Source organism: Osmerus eperlanus, chromosome 1 (assembly GCF_963692335.1).
Source record: "Osmerus eperlanus chromosome 1, fOsmEpe2.1, whole genome shotgun sequence".
Classification (NCBI taxonomy): domain Eukaryota; kingdom Metazoa; phylum Chordata; class Actinopteri; order Osmeriformes; family Osmeridae; genus Osmerus; species Osmerus eperlanus.
In genome coordinates, this window is record NC_085018.1 from 14,481,649 (window position 1) to 14,497,257 (window position 15,609).

The window sequence follows — 15,609 nt, forward strand, 5'->3', positions numbered from 1 at the left end:
ATAAGGAATTTTACACTGCATTATTGTAAAGTATGATTGAAAGCAGCATTGAAAGGAAGTGCAGGATGTGGTGGTGTTTGCCTTACGACAGTATTATTTCTCAATTATAAATGGTGATACTACCGGTTTCGTTTCTTGTAAAGTAAGTGGAATGTTAATTCTTCACGTCAATTTTGACATTAAAGTGAAGCAATGCACGTTCATGGAAAATAATGAGGTAGCCTTTGGTAAGCCGAGCCTATCCGTAATTGGCCGAGAATTACCGAATAGTCTGTCCTGCCGGACTGCTGGAAGCGGCCGCATCGCCATGTTGATGAAGTCTCCCCACTCCGTTAGGAAAATTATTATAGAAATATCTTTTGCTCAGAGCAAATGTTAAATAACTGAAGCAGGCAAGATACCGGCAATATTCATTTGAAGATCTGAACCGAACCGGATCCGCAGAGGTCCCGGACGGGCAAGGGAGGCAAACCTCCCACCATGAATAGCACCACAGATCCGAACGGCGACTTTCCATGAAAAAGGCATTTCTGCTGCTATACGAGCTAGCAAGCTATCCCAGTTCGGAAAAGGGGGTTGCGGCCTGCTTCAACATTTCCAAACGCTTGCTATATGTATGCAAGCTAGACTTTGTTTGCATCAGTATTTATTAGTGTATTATTTTCTTTTGTTTATTTTTTTGCAATGAGTTTGCCGCCGAAAGTAGTCCCAAAATCCGCCACTGTCGCAGTAAGTGGAACTGGAACCGGCCCGTCTCCGTCGAGCCAACTGCGGGGTACCCTAACCTCCGTGTCTTTACCGCCGGGAGCCCCGACCGCTCCTCAGCCGACCGCTGTGCCGCCTCCTCAGTATCCTTCATGGACAATGATGCCCTTTTCACTCAAATCATGTTAAGTTAATTGTCGGATTGTGACGGAATTATTTAACACATTTCGGAGAATTTGGGGGTTGGATTGTGGGTGATGCGAGTGATGTTTCGTAGTCAGCAGGGAGGGGACAATGGCTAGTAGCTAGCTGCTACTAGCGACCACTGTTAGCTTAATTGGTTACCTTTAGATTTACCCGGCAGCTTCGTTATCGACATAGCTGATATTAAATCACATCCGATTTTGAGATCCTTTTAGGTTACATAGACAGGGCCTACTTTGCTTGTAATATCTAATTGTGTATGACGATTTAGCAAGTTCGACGAGACTGATCATGTCCTAATGGAATGGGTCATTAGCACCGCTAGCTCCTAGCCACGGCTTTGTTCGCTGCCGGTTTTTGGATCTACTAGCTAACGCTAGTGCTAGTCAGTAGCTTATATCTTGTTCGTATTTCTAGCGACTAGGTCTAGTCACGTCGCAATCAGCAGAAAAGCATGAGCAAGTTTTGTCGGGGTGTCATAGCTTGCGACATGAACCCCGTGTTGTCCCATTGAAATCAAATATTTAACTAACAACCCAAGGGAAATGTCATGTCTTCATTTTTCACGGCTGCATGTCTTGATTTCTTGTAGATCGCAAGTTGTATAGCACCGAGACACCTGCTAAGATTAGGCCTTAAATAGCCAGCATACAAGATGACAGCCGGTGAAGCACCGGCATTTTCAAGCCCGTGGTTTTGACAGCGGCACAGTACATGGCGCTTGACACCAACCAGTCATTACGATCATGTTTTGATTTAACGTGTCACATTGAAATGTTATGTACAATAAGGGAAGTGTTGCATTTTTCTCGGCTTTGATATAATAATAATAATGTTTGCCTACATATTTATACTGATAAGTGTTCAATGGTTGCTTCATATTTGCTTGATACGTGAGATAGTTTAAATCTTTAATAAGTTGTTCAGCCAACAATCATTATTTTATCCACTACCAACATACGTTATAAGATAACTATCTCTCCTGCTCTGATAGCTATTCACCAACTCAATGCTTAGGCTCCTGGTATGGAATTAGTGCATAGGTACAATAGTATGGAATTAGTGCATAAAAACTACTATGATGCTACTACTTCAAGAAGTGTCAAGTAATTGTTACCATTACATTAACTACTACACACATTTATGATCAGCTCTAAATCCTGGATAATTAGATCAGCCATTAGCTGGTTGCAAGTGAGGCTAATGCCTTGGGATAGTGTTACTATGGGTGGGGGTGGGCAGCAGAAGCATTTCCATATCAATACAGGTGAATGAGTCAGACGTTCTCCTATACTATAACTAATGTATAGGACCTATAGTATGTTTAGTTGAAATGATATCTTTTTAGGACACGATCTGGTCTGAACCATGCCTTAGTTTGTTTGCTGTAACGGTTTGTATTCGTTAGCCAACAATATCACCCACTGGCTGTCTGTGCGAATCATGGGATTATGGCAATCTGCAGCTTTTTATGATGAATATGGTTTCAATACATGTTAGGCCTATTGGCTCCACCTCCTGGATATTGTGACAATATAGTAGGTGTAGTTGTGTGTCTGTGGATTAGTAGCCATACGTTAATGCTCTGTGTTACACAGCATCCTTATGTGATAATTGTATAAACAGTATATATTTATAACAGGCTATATAATAATGTGATTCATGGCACAAGGCTCCTCTCCTCTGGTTAGATGCCAGTCAGTCTGTGACGGCATAGTTATGTCATCTCCTGTTTTATTTACAGCAGGGCTTGGTTGGCCGTTGTGTGAGAGGATTAAGTTGACTTAGTTTCCTGCTTCTGCTAATGGCAGCCTGTGAGAAGGTGTGAGTGCGTACGTGTGTGCGCTTGGAAAGCTGGAGCTGTTTCTGTGGAAGCTAGCTCTGGATCTGGGCGTGTTCCAGTGTTTGCCCATTTGTGACAGACATCTGTGAGGCTACCTGAGTGTGTTTATTTGGCTCTGACCCCTGCACCCCCCACCCCCAGTCATAGTCCCTCAGTCCTGATTTACCTTGGATCAAGCTGCTTGTGCAATGGTGAAACCGCTTCACAAGTCGACGGATCCTATCCCCTCATGGTGTTGTGTATGTGATGACAGGGGCACACGCTCAGACCATGTCCCGTCCGTGTAGCAGATAGTTTGCAGCTGTTTGCTAGGATGCCTTTTAGGGCTAAACGGCATAACACAGGGTTTTCTAGTTATGGTTATTACGAAATAGCTGTGTCAGTGTTTCAAAGAATGCGAGGAGAAGAGGGTTATATACAGGATTTCATTAGTAATTGGCCATTGCTGTGTTGTCACTACTGTACACCAACAGCACTACAGTTCCTTTTACTCCCATGAGAGAACGATTTTCAAGACCACTACACGTGCGCTGTTGCACATCGAATATCACTTAATTTATTACATTGCATAGTACGGCCGTGGTTTTTGTAACTGTCATGTGACCTACCAGACGTGTACGTCAGATGATGTAGCATCCACACATGAGTGTTATATTGTCTGCTTTCTGTCGTCCTCACTCATTAGCTGAGGTCAAGGATGTGGGAGTGTGTTATGCCTCCATCTGCCTACCGCTTCCACGGGATGGGAATTCCCAGTGTGTGCGCACGTCAAAGAGAGTGTATGTGTCTGTGTGAGAGACGGGAGGCTGTGTTTGTGTGTGTGTGAGTGAGAGAGAGAGTGTGATCGATGCCTGTATGTGTGTTGAGATATGGAGACTGTGAGAGAAAGTGTATGTGTGTTTGAGGAGGGTGTTGTGGGGGGGGGGTCATTGCTGCCCTTGGTTGCCAGAGAGACAGTGGGCGCATGCGACCGTGGCTGCTGCTGCTCCTACACTTGCTGACAATGGCAGGGCTGCTCAGCATTCAGAGCCAGGGGGCCAAGGCAGCGCTTCCCACCGCCTGCTAACAAAGACCCAGGTCACCCAGCCTTACCCCCCTCCTTCATCCCTACCCCTCACCCCCACTCACCCTGCTGCCTGCTTGGCTGGATGGATGGAGGACTGGTTGGCTAGATGGATGGTTGGATGGATGGTTGGCTAGATGGATGGATCAAATCAAATCAAATTTATTTGTATAGCCCTTTTTACACGCAAGCATGTCACAGAGGGCTTCACATACGCCCATAGAACTGCCCCTCAACCAACCTAAACCCTCAACGAAGACAAGGAAAAACTCCCAAAAAACTCTCAACAGGAGAAAAAAAATGGAAGAAACCTTGGGAGGAGCAATTCAGAGAGGGATCCCCTCCTCCAGAGACGGTTGGTGAGAGAGAGGAGCAGAACACAGGCTAAACGTAGTCATACAGTGTCGAACACCAAAATCCATTGTTCAACTTTATAGATGTAGGACAGGACCGGGAGACTCGTGACCAGGTCCAGCGTTGGCTGACCGACGACCAGGCAGGTGCTGACAACTCAAACCCCCCACACCACAAGGGATGTGTGTGGGGGGGGACAGAGAGAGGAGAGCAGGGATTAGAGAATGCCAGGAGCAGCTAACAGTTACAGTCATAATAGAATGAGATCCCCACCGGTCAAGTGTGGACTGGTGCAGCAATTTAACAGAGCAAAAAAGGGGAATTTGATGCAATCCCACACACCAAGACAGCGACAGCCCCCCTCATTTGGAACATGAAATCTGTTCCAGGGGAAGAGAACTTTAAAATAAGTTATACTTATAGAATAAGGATGGAAACAACCCGTCCCCCGTTGCCTCCAACTAGTAACATACTTACCTTTAACAGTCGTAGAATTGACTAAACAATAACGTTTTTAACCTAATTTTAAATGTCGAAACAGTAGCCAACCAGTATGGATGACTGGTTGGCTAGATGGATGGATGACTAGTTGGATGGATGATTGACTGGATGGCAGGTATGTGTGGCTGGTTGATTAAGCAGAGTTCTCCCATTTCAAAATGTCTTGTCACCTTGTTTCCCATCCCTCTATTTTGCCCACCTTTTTAATAGCAAACCTGTAGGCCATTAACCCTTGTGTTCTCCTCGGGTCGTTCTGACCCATCAGTCATTGTGACCCACCGTCGTATTGCGACAACTTTACCGCATACAAAAACAAAGTGAAGCATTTTCTTTTAACCGTCGGGCTGTCTCAGACCCCCCACATTGCGAAGGTTAAAAGAAAAGTATTTTTATTTGTTTTTGTATTGGGTAAAATTGGGTAAACACAATGATGGTTCGTTATGAACCTTTGGGTCATGTGACCCGAAGGCAGCACGAGGGTTAAACAGAGCTTGTTTTGAAAATGCACCCTAACAGTCCAGGGTCTAGCAACCCTAACACCTGCCCTATTTGCGTCCACTCTGCCTGCCGTGAGGAGGGAAGACAGACATAGGACTGTAGGTGACCTGAAGTGCTGGGTCGTTAGATAACACGGTATGTAGCCAGCTGGAGGGTCACGTAGTGCTACACAGCCCTGCTGGGGAGGACAGCTGCGTGCCAGCTAGACCAGGCCGGGCTATACGGTGAGATGTTCTCATAAGCACACTCACTGTTAGGGTTATAAATAAACTGCTGAGTTGGCAGCCAGTCAGACAGGCAGCCAGCACAGGTCTGCCTTACTGCAGGGAGAAACAGCCAGGGACTTGTCTCCATTCAACCCTGCTCTGGCTGTTTGTTTGTTTTTTTGGGGGGGAGGGGGTTGGCAGAGCTCCGCCTGGATGGATTGACAGCTGTGATATCACTGCGATTAATATTTCATGCAGTCAGCTGATATGTGTGGTAAGCGTGGTGCTTTCGGGCCCTGAAGGATAACGCGCAAGATGGAACCTATTGTGGTGGTCTACGAGGTTAACTTCTGTTGTCTGTGCGGAAGCCAGGACTTCCCAACAAACCTTTAGCAGATTTTCGAAGATGTAGCATAAACAGACTCGAAGGAGATGTAGCATAAACAGACAAGAAAGAGATGTAGCATAAACAGACTCGAAGGAGATGTAGCATAAACAGACTCGAAGGAGATGTAGCATAAACAGACTCGAAGGAGATGTAGCATAAACAGACTCGAAGGAGATGTAGCATAAACAGACTCGAAGGAGATGTAGCATAAACAGACTCGAAGGAGATGTAGCATAAACAGACTCGAAGGAGATGTAGCATAAACAGACTCGAAGGAGATGTAGCATAAACAGACTCGAAGGAGATGTAGCATAAACAGACTCGAAGGAGATGTAGCATAAACAGACTCGAAGGAGATGTAGCATAAACGGACTCGAAGGAGATCCACTCGGAGATTTGAATGCATCAGCTTACCAGGCCTTCTACAAGTGCTGCAGTGAAAGCGCCATCTCAGCATAACTGTCTGCCTGCTATACTGCATGCTGTCCTCCAGCCTGCCTGCTGTCATGGATGCCTAGTTCCTTGCATGCCTGCCTGCTGTCATGGCTGCCTTGTGGCCTCCTTGCTGGTCTGCCTGTTTACCCAGCGCTGTGAGCATGAAGGGTAGAGAAAGAGGGGGAGATGGAGGTAGGGAGAGGGAGAGAAGGGGTTTGTGTCTGCACCATATGGCCTGTCTCCACTCACTTCCTGTGCCTCCCCTCTGAACCCAGTGAACTCAGGTAGGCTGCAGGATGGCTCTACTGGGGCCTAGAGGCAAGTCTGGAGAGAAGAGACAGAGAGGGGAGGAACACTATAGATCATAGAGAAGAGAGACAGACTATAGATTATGGACAAAGGAGTCATTAGGTTGTCGAGAAGACAGAGATAGTATAGATTATGGAGAAAAGAGAGACTAGGTTATAGAGAAGAGACTAGACTGAACTCTGGAGCAAAGAGAGAGAAGTAACCTATATGTTATAGAGAAGGATAGTTAATAGATTAGAAATAAGAGATACAAAACATTGACGATTATTTCTTTGAGATGATAAACTACAGAGGTAAGAGAAAGTATAGTTTGGAAATCAGTATTCATAATCGCCTAGTCTCGAGTCATTTTCCTTTACTGCAGGCAGTTGTTCCGATTTTACCGTTCACAACAACATGTTGTTTATTTTCATTGGGTCAGACTGTTGAGGAAATTGGGATTTCAGGGAAACGTCTTGACGACTCGGCAGAAAATTCAGCTTGACTTTTACCTGCTTTCCTGTATATTTTCAGATGTCTCTCTTTTTTTCTCTCTGTCGTTCTCCCTCTCACACACACTTAGCACATAAGTGGCTTTGCAGTAAGCTAAGGACAAGGCTGAGACATGACATGCTTCTCCTCCTCTGTTGCTGTGACAAGGAAGGGAGGGGGGGTGCATAGCTACTGTCGCCAGGGAGTGGTCACCGGGGAAACATGAAGTCTGCCGACTAAGCTAATATAGGGAGGGGGTGTGGGTGACCCAGTGTTGCTAATATAGGGAGGGGGTGTGGGTGACCCAGTGTTTGGCCTCAGAAAGTGAGGGAGTGAGACTGGTGTAGAGCAGGCTTTGTGTAGACAGGGCTGAGGCCAAAGTTGTGAGTGTTATGGGTGCACGTCATACACCCGGGCCAGGGTATCCCTGGAGGGGTCTGCCTGAGTGAGTCAGATCCCTGGAGGGGTCTGCCTGAGTGAGTCAGAGCCATAGGCTTCTCTCTGGCCTCGTTCGGCATCACGGCCAACCTGGCAGAATAAACCTCTCCGGGCAGGGCACTGCCCTTGTTCACCCTTTACAGCGCCGAGTCCTGGCACCTTTTCTTGTCTTTTCTGCTGCCTCTCCTCTCTTCAACCTCTCCCCTCTTCTGCCTTTCCTCTCTTCTTCTACTTCTCTTCTTCTACTTCTCTTCTTCTACCTCTCTTCTATATTTGCCTCTCAGCTCTGTTGACTTCTCCGCAGTGTTTCGGATTCCAGAAATCCTCAACTAACTGTCTCTTAATGACAACCGCCTCCTCCCTTTTTCTCTCTCTCTCACACACACACACTCCCCCCTCCACCCTTCTCTCTTTCTCACTCTCCCTTTTAGGCTAATGACTAATTAGTAAGACCTGCCCCCCTCCTGGCTGTCAGCCTTGGTTATCCCTGTGCTCCAGGATGAGTGAACTGTCCTACAGAGCCTGGAGCAATGGGTTAGCATCTCCCGAGCCTGTAGCAAGGTTTTAGCATTATAGCATTGGGTTAGCATCTCCCGAGCCTGTAGCAAGGGGATAGCATTAGCAAGGGGTTGCATTTCCTGAGCCTGTAGCAAGGGGTTAGCATCTCCTGACTCTGGAGCAAAGGGTTAGCATTAGCCAGGGGTTTGCGTCTCCCAGAAGTAGGTCAGGTTCATATACAACAGCTGTGACAAGACAGGATCGTCAGAGCTCTACATTTATAAATGCATCGATGGACTCGCACTTGTTCATGAATGAGGCTTATCAGGCAGCCAATCAGATGTTTTAACTGTGTCCACTGTACATGCAAAGGCATTTTCTATGCTTTTCCAGAGCATAGGGCAGCAGTTGCATCAGATGGGATTTGCACTCAGAGTTATGGGGTCTCCTGCCAAATTTCAGGGGTGTCAGTTTCTCGTCTCACCTGATTGATTTCCCTTGCTACCGGTGTCATACGGATGGAGTTGAACTTTGACCCCAGACTGGAAACGTACTTGTTGCCCCCCCGGCATTCCGCTCCACACTGCTCCAATGTTTCCCTTTCCCCATTTCCCTTCTCTTTCTTTCTCCACATACACACGTCACACACTGACTTTTGATCCTTTTTATTGTTTTAGTGTCCTCTCTCATAGTAATCCCTCTCACTTTTGTTTTCCGCATTCTCTCTCTCTCTTTCTCTTTCTCTCACTCTCTGAGGAGGAAACTCATGAGAAGAGGAGGGGAGTGCAGGACAGAGTTTCCCTGAAATCATGTGACCTGTATGTGTACGCCTGTCCTTAGTTTCCATAGACAGGGAACTGCCTGAGCAGGTTACAAATTCTCTCTCCCCCTTTTGCTTTCTCTCTCCCCTCTTTCTCGCTTTCTCCCTCTCTCCTTCCTCTACCCCACCTCTCCTCTTTCTCCCTCTCTTTCTTTCTTTCTCTCTCGTTCAATCTGTCTCTCTTTCTCTCTCTCACACTCTCTCTCTCTTTCTCTGTCAGATTAGTTGTATTGGTTTCCAGTAAAGCAGTCTGTACCTGGATACTCCTTGGAGGTGAAATGAGTCCATAGTCTGTAGAGTTGTCCTCACTCTCACCTCCCCTAGCCCTCACCCTGTCACATGTTCTTGGAAACTCCTAATATGGAAAGGCACCCTATAGATGTATCTGTCTCTAATAAGCCTTGTTCACTAACAGTAGGTTTGTTCAATCATCAAAGGTTAGTTTACCATGAGTAACCTTGTTCGCTAATGGTAGGTTTGCTTTCTAACAGTAGTTCTTTGCTATCTGCAGGTTTGTTTATTGGCAGTTGTTGTTTACTATCAGTAGGTTTGTTAAGTAATAGTAGTTTAAACTTTAAGAGTATGTGAAATATGCCACATTCTGCACCATGGCTGTTAAAGAATGGGCTGAAGTTTGTGCGGCCAGTTGAAGGACTGGTCAGCAGCCTTTCTATCCAATTGGTTCCTGAATAAATTCAATGTAGATTCAATTTTTAGAGTTTAGTCCAGTTTCCTCTCTCTTTCTCTCTCTTTCTCTCCTTCCCCCAACTACCTCTCCTTCTCCCTCCCTTTCTCCCTCTCTCCTTCTCCCTCTCTCCTTCTCCCTCTCTCTCCTCCTCTCCCCTCCTTCTCCTCCCTCCCTCCCTCCCTCCCTCTCCTTTTACCTCCCGCCTTCTCCTCCCTCCCTCTCCTTTTACCCTTCTCCCTCCCTCTCCTTCTCCCTGTCGTTCCCAGCTTTGTGTGGGAGGTTTGGAGAAGCCAGGAAGTCCATGTCTGGTTTTCCCCTGTACACGTGTGCAGTGTGGTGAAGGTACAAAGTGTACTCTGTAGATTGGGCATTTGAAGAAGTGGGGGAGGGGGGCTGATAGCAAGTTTAGGCTAGCCTATTGTGAAGTTCTAAGTATAGCAAAAATAATTGACAAGCTATAATTTCTGAAGTAGCGAACCCCTAAGAAGAAGGAAAATAAAATGTGCTTGTCTAGAGCATCTAGATGGGCAGGTTTGTCAATCTAGTTTCATGGTTCATGCAATGACAAGGTGTGTCCTGGGGTCTGTTGAATCCTTTTGGAGTGGGACTGTTCTGTCCTACTGTCTGTTGCTACTGTTGATGATGTCACCATGTCCCCCTCCCTCCCACATTTGACCTGTTTTGACCTTAAGTTGACCCCCTTCCAGAATTTTCCTTAACATGACGCGCCCCAGGCTCTCGCGCGTGCAGCCCTCCCTGGACGACAGGATCTTCCCCACACAGCCTGGCGTCGCTGCCGTCTACAGCGTGAGTACACCCACACACACACAATACCTGCATACATACACACACACACAATACCTGCATACATACACACACACCCACACACAATACCTGCATACATACACACACACCCACACACAATACCTGCATACATACACACACACCCACACACTCTACCTGCACACATACACACACACAAAACGCATACATACATCCAAACACATGAATACACTAGGGATGTAATGATATATGTAATCATATTGAAGCGTTTAGTCAAGGCTTTTGTTTCGGTACGCATGCAAACCGAACTATTGGTTTTGTGAACCGTTACAGCCTTAGTACTCACACGTACATGCAGAAACATACACAATTACTGTACCTGCACACACACACACGCATGGATAGCTTGATGTTTCCACCATGTACAGAGTGACCACACACACTTCCATAGACATGTCGTCTGAACACATTCTCACCCAAAGAACACACATGCTCTCTGTGGGCACTTGTTTTGGTACACATTTCCTACAAGAGTGTGTCTGTGAGTGTGTGTCGGTGCATGCGTGTGTGTGTGTAACTGTAGTGATGAAGAGAGGTATCGGTTGTCAGGGCACACACACTAACCTGAACTCAAATGGCCTTCTGGGAAAACGATGATGTCAGCTCGGGGAAACACAGCTCCTCATCAGAACAGTCCCCAGGCCCCACTGTTCCCTGTGTGTGTGTGTGGGTGTGTGTGTGTGTGTCTGTCTACACAGTATGTGTGTGTTTATATATTTCTGCAAATATATGAGTGAAGAGAAAAGAGAGAGAGCAGGGCTTCGACAGCGAGATCATGTCATCCCTGCAGCTTGATCAGTGTTCAACACAGTCAGGGGCAGTCACAAGCCAAAAGCACTCCCTGACCTTGACTCTGACAACGCTCACTGAATGCCTGCAGCCAGCACCGAAGGATAGAGAAAAAAAAAAAATGTTGTAAATAAATTTTTTAATTTTGGGGGGGGGATTTTTTTAACATTTGTATTACAGAGTGTAAAGTACTGTACCGAAAAAGGTACTTTGTATATAGCTTCCAGTATTGGTTCAAAGTGAGCAATACCCAATACTTGTGAACACAAGTGACATCAGTGGAACGCAGGGTTCCTGGCAGGCTGGTTGGATTTAGCTAGCCTGACAGCCTGTTTATACACTTGACTCTGTGCAGGCCCTCTACCCCTCCCCCTGCCGTGCCCCTCAGCCAATGGGATTGTCAGGCCTATGGTCTGGCTCCTCCCCTGACAACAGTAGCCAGAGTAGCTGCCTTATCCCAGGTCAGGCAGGAAACTGGGCCATGCCAAGGGAGGGATGGAGAGAGGGGGAGGGAGGGATGGATGGATAGAGATGGAGGGATTTAGAGGGAGGGCAGTTTAGAGAATCATTGCTAGTGATCAATGTAGAACAAGTGCTTTTTGTTGTTTAGAGATGGCCACAATATTATTTGCATGTGTGTGCCTCGATGTGTGTGCCGTCTCTGCTTTCCAGTATATCAGTGTTGCCCTGACAGGCGGCATTCCTGCAGTGCCTCAAATCTGCTGTGTGTATGTCCAGTTTGTGCCAGGCTGCCGCAGCTGCTGTGTGTGGGTGCCCTGTGCCCACCCAGAGCGTTTCCTGCCCAGAGTGTGACACGGCAGCACAGTCTGATACAGAGCTAGCTACAGCTCAACCTCATATAGAGCTAGCTACAGCTCAACCTCATACAGAGCTAGCTACAGCTCAACCTCATACAAAGCTAGCTACAGCTCAATCTGGAACAGAGCTAGCTACAGCTCAACCTCATACAGAGCTAGCTACAGCTCAATCTGGAACCGAGCTAGCTACAGCTCAACCTCATACAGAGCTAGCTACAGCTCAACCTCCCAGCCTGGTACAGAGCTATCTATAGCTTAGCCTGGCACAGTCCAGTCCAGCCTGCTAGCAATGCCCGGTCTGAGAGAACCCAGCACAGGGCTTTTTTCCTCCTCTCTTCTCTCCTGTTCACACAACCGATCCTGCTACATTCTGTGTGTGTGTGTGTGTGTGTGTATGTATGTATGTATGTGTGGGTTGGAGTAAAATACTCCCTGGTTGATTCTGAGGCTTTCTGAACATTAAAATAATGCAATATCAGTGTTCCCCTAAGCCTCTCTTTCCCTTTCTCTCGCTCTTTTCCTCTCTCATTTCCCCTCTCTATTTCCCTCCCTCATCTCCCTCTATGTCTGTTTCTATCCATCTCTTGCTCTCACCCTCTCCATCTCGCCCTCGCTCACCCCCTCTCTCCATCTCTCTCGTGACCTCCGTCTCTCTCCATCTCTCCTCTGCAGGTACAAAGGCACGCCGGGCCTCCCTACGCCACTCACGACATCACCAAGGGACACCCCAACTTGGCGGGCACGCCCCCCGGCCACGCCCACTCGCCGGCGCTCTCTCAGGTATCCGTCCCCACAGCTCCCCAGTATCGCTACCCTAAGGGCTGGGAGACAGGCGGAGGGGTGAGTCTGTGCGAGTCGCCGCCGTCATCACCCTCTCTGCGTCCGTCTGACCGTCCCGCCGCATGCTTTATGTCTGTGGCTGCCTTGGTTTTCTTTCTCTTTAATTTTTTTGTACATTGTTTTTTACAAGATATGACTGTCTGTTTCGCAAGACATGTGTCTGTCTCTCTTTCTCTCTGCGTCTTCCAAGATATCTGTCTGTGTCTTTATCTGTCTCTCCCTCCCTCCCCTGTGTCCTGTAAGATTGCGTCACAGCATGCCGTTTGTGTTTCGGTGTCGATGCCTGTTTGTTATTAATCGGAACTTATTAGCTAAACCTTTTTGGATCTGTCTGCGCTGTTAGAGAGGGACATTAGTCTTAATGAGCCACGTTCGGCACCAGGTCATGGGCTTGAAAATTGCTGCCAGCCGCTCGGCCACTCAAGGGTTAATCAATTAGTTACCGTGACAGCAAGTCAATTACGCTGCTGCGATGCCAGTTTCTCTGATTGTCTTGCTGCGTGTGCACACAAACACGCACACCTACGTACGCTGGTGCGAGGGTAGAGATTTCAGAATGACTCCGCTGTTCTGGAGCAACAGTGCGTGCTGTCCATATGGCCCTGCCACAGCCTGATCCCTCTGCTCTCTGTCTCAGCCTGATCACCCTGCTCTCTGTCTCACCCTGATCACCCTGCTCTCTGTCTCACCCTGATCACTCAGCTCTCTGCCTCACCCTGATCACTCTGCTCTCTGCCTCACCCTGATCACTCAGCTCTCTGCCTCACCCTGATCACTCTGCTCTCTGTCTCACCCTGATCACTCAGCTCTCTGCCTCACCCTGATCACTCTGCTCTCTGTCTCACCCTGATCACTCAGCTCTCTGCCTCACCCTGATCACTCAGCTCTCTGCCTCACCCTGATCACTCTGCTCTCTGTCTCACCCTGATCACTCTGCTCTCTGTCTCACCCTGATCACTCAGCTCTCTGCCTCACCCTGATCACCCTGCTCTCTGTCTCACCCTGATCACCCTGCTCTCTGTCTCACCCTGATCACTCAGCTCTCTGCCTCACCCTGATCACTCTGCTCTCTGTCTCACCCTGATCACTCTGCTCTCTGTCTCACCCTGATCACTCAGCTCTCTGCCTCACCCTGATCACCCTGCTCTCTGTCTCACCCTGATCACCCTGCTCTCTGTCTCACCCTGATCACTCAGCTCTCTGCCTCACCCTGATCACTCAGCTCTCTGCCTCACCCTGATCACTCTGCTCTCTGTCTCACCCTGATCACTCAGCTCTCTGCCTCACCCTGATCACTCAGCTCTCTGCCTCACCCTGATCACTCTGCTCTCTCTCACCCTGATCACTCTGCTCTCTCTCACCCTGATCACCCTGCTCTCTGCCTCACCCTGATCACCCTGCTCTCTGTCTCACCCTGATCACTCTGCTCTCTGTCTCACCCTGATCACTCAGCTCTCTGCCTCACCCTGATCACTCTGCTCTCTGTCTCACCCTGATCACTCAGCTCTCTGCCTCACCCTGATCACTCTGCTCTCTCTCACCCTGATCACTCTGCTCTCTGTCTCACCCTGATCACTCAGCTCTCTGCCTCACCCTGATCACTCTGCTCTCTGTCTCACCCTGATCACTCAGCTCTCTGCCTCACCCTGATCACCCTGCTCTCTGTCTCACCCTGATCACTCAGCTCTCTGCCTCACCCTGATCACCCTGCTCTCTGTCTCACCCTGATCACCCTGCTCTCTGTCTCACCCTGATCACTCTGCTCTCTCTCACCCTGATCACCCTGCTCTCTGTCTCACCCTGATCACTCAGCTCTCTGTCTCACCCTGATCACCCTGCTCTCTGTCTCACCCTGATCACTCTGCTCTCTCTCACCCTGATCACTCTGCTCTCTGTCTCACCCTGATCACTCTGCTCTCTCTCACCCTGATCACTCTGCTCTCTGTCTCACCCTGATCACTCTGCTCTCTCTCACCCTGATCACTCAGCTCTCTGTCTCACCCTGATCACCCTGCTCTCTGTCTCACCCTGATCACTCTGCTGTCTGCCCCTCCCTGATCACTCTGCTCTATGACAGCCTGGGCTATAATGAAAGGATACCTTCATCAGGCATAGTTGAATCCCCAACATTTAATAAACTTGAACGTGTATGTGTATGATTTTGTTCTGTATGGAGTTTGTATGCATTCCAACTCTATCCGTTGGTATTCAACTTTTGTTTCTCCCCCTCTCCTCCTTTTTGCACTCTTCACTTTTTCTCTCCCCCATTATACCTCCCTCCCCCTTTCATACATCCCCTCAATCTCCCCCTTCCAGTCCCCATACACCACTGGACAGAATGCTGGCTCCGCCCCTCTAGTGTACTCTCCCCAGCCGCAGCCAATGAATGCACAGCCACAGAGTCGCCCGGTAAGTGTCCTCCTTTCCTGTTTTGGTGTCACTTCCTGCGTCCCACCCTTCCACTCACCAACAACAACACACACAGAAACATGCGACCGAACACCAGGGATGCTGGTCTGACACAACACACTAGTACCAGCGAACTACAGGAAGTACACTACTAACATAAGGGAAGTGAGAGACGAGGCCTGTAAGATGCTAGCCTGCGCTGGAGAGAGGAGTGGAGCTGACCATCCTGCTGATGGAAATGACCTTGCTTTCTGCCTCTCATTGGTTCTTCTGTGTTTTTGTTTGTCCCCACTTTCTCTCCTTTCTCTCTCTCTCTGTCTCTCTTTCTCTCTTCTTGCTGGACTCGCATCACACACACCTCCCTCGCCAGTTTGCCACGGGCCCTCGACCAACACACCATCAGGTAAAAACCGCATCACGCACACACTCATACACAATTTCACACACGCGCACGCTCACGCAACTCTCCGACCTTTCACTCTCCCTCCT

At 48.2% G+C, this 15,609-nt stretch overlaps 1 protein-coding gene across 9 annotated transcripts in view; it reads left to right on the forward strand.

Annotated features, from left to right (window-relative positions):
- Window positions 1-161: 161 nt before the first annotated feature.
- eif4g3a (eukaryotic translation initiation factor 4 gamma, 3a) overlaps window positions 162-15,609 on the forward strand; it is a 49,772-nt gene continuing 34,324 nt past the window's right edge. For 4 of the 9 annotated variants that reach the window (XM_062461747.1, XM_062461756.1, XM_062461765.1 and 1 more), the window contains exons 1-5: window positions 162-848; window positions 10,129-10,228; window positions 12,544-12,711; window positions 15,028-15,120; window positions 15,491-15,523. In XM_062461747.1, coding sequence (XP_062317731.1) covers window positions 685-848; window positions 10,129-10,228; window positions 12,544-12,711; window positions 15,028-15,120; window positions 15,491-15,523 — 558 coding nt within the window. In that variant the 5' untranslated portion in view covers window positions 162-684. The remainder of the gene's footprint in view (window positions 849-10,128; window positions 10,229-12,543; window positions 12,712-15,027; window positions 15,121-15,490; window positions 15,524-15,609) is intronic. The other 5 variants (XM_062461774.1, XM_062461794.1, XM_062461803.1 and 2 more) reach the window with 3 other exon arrangements.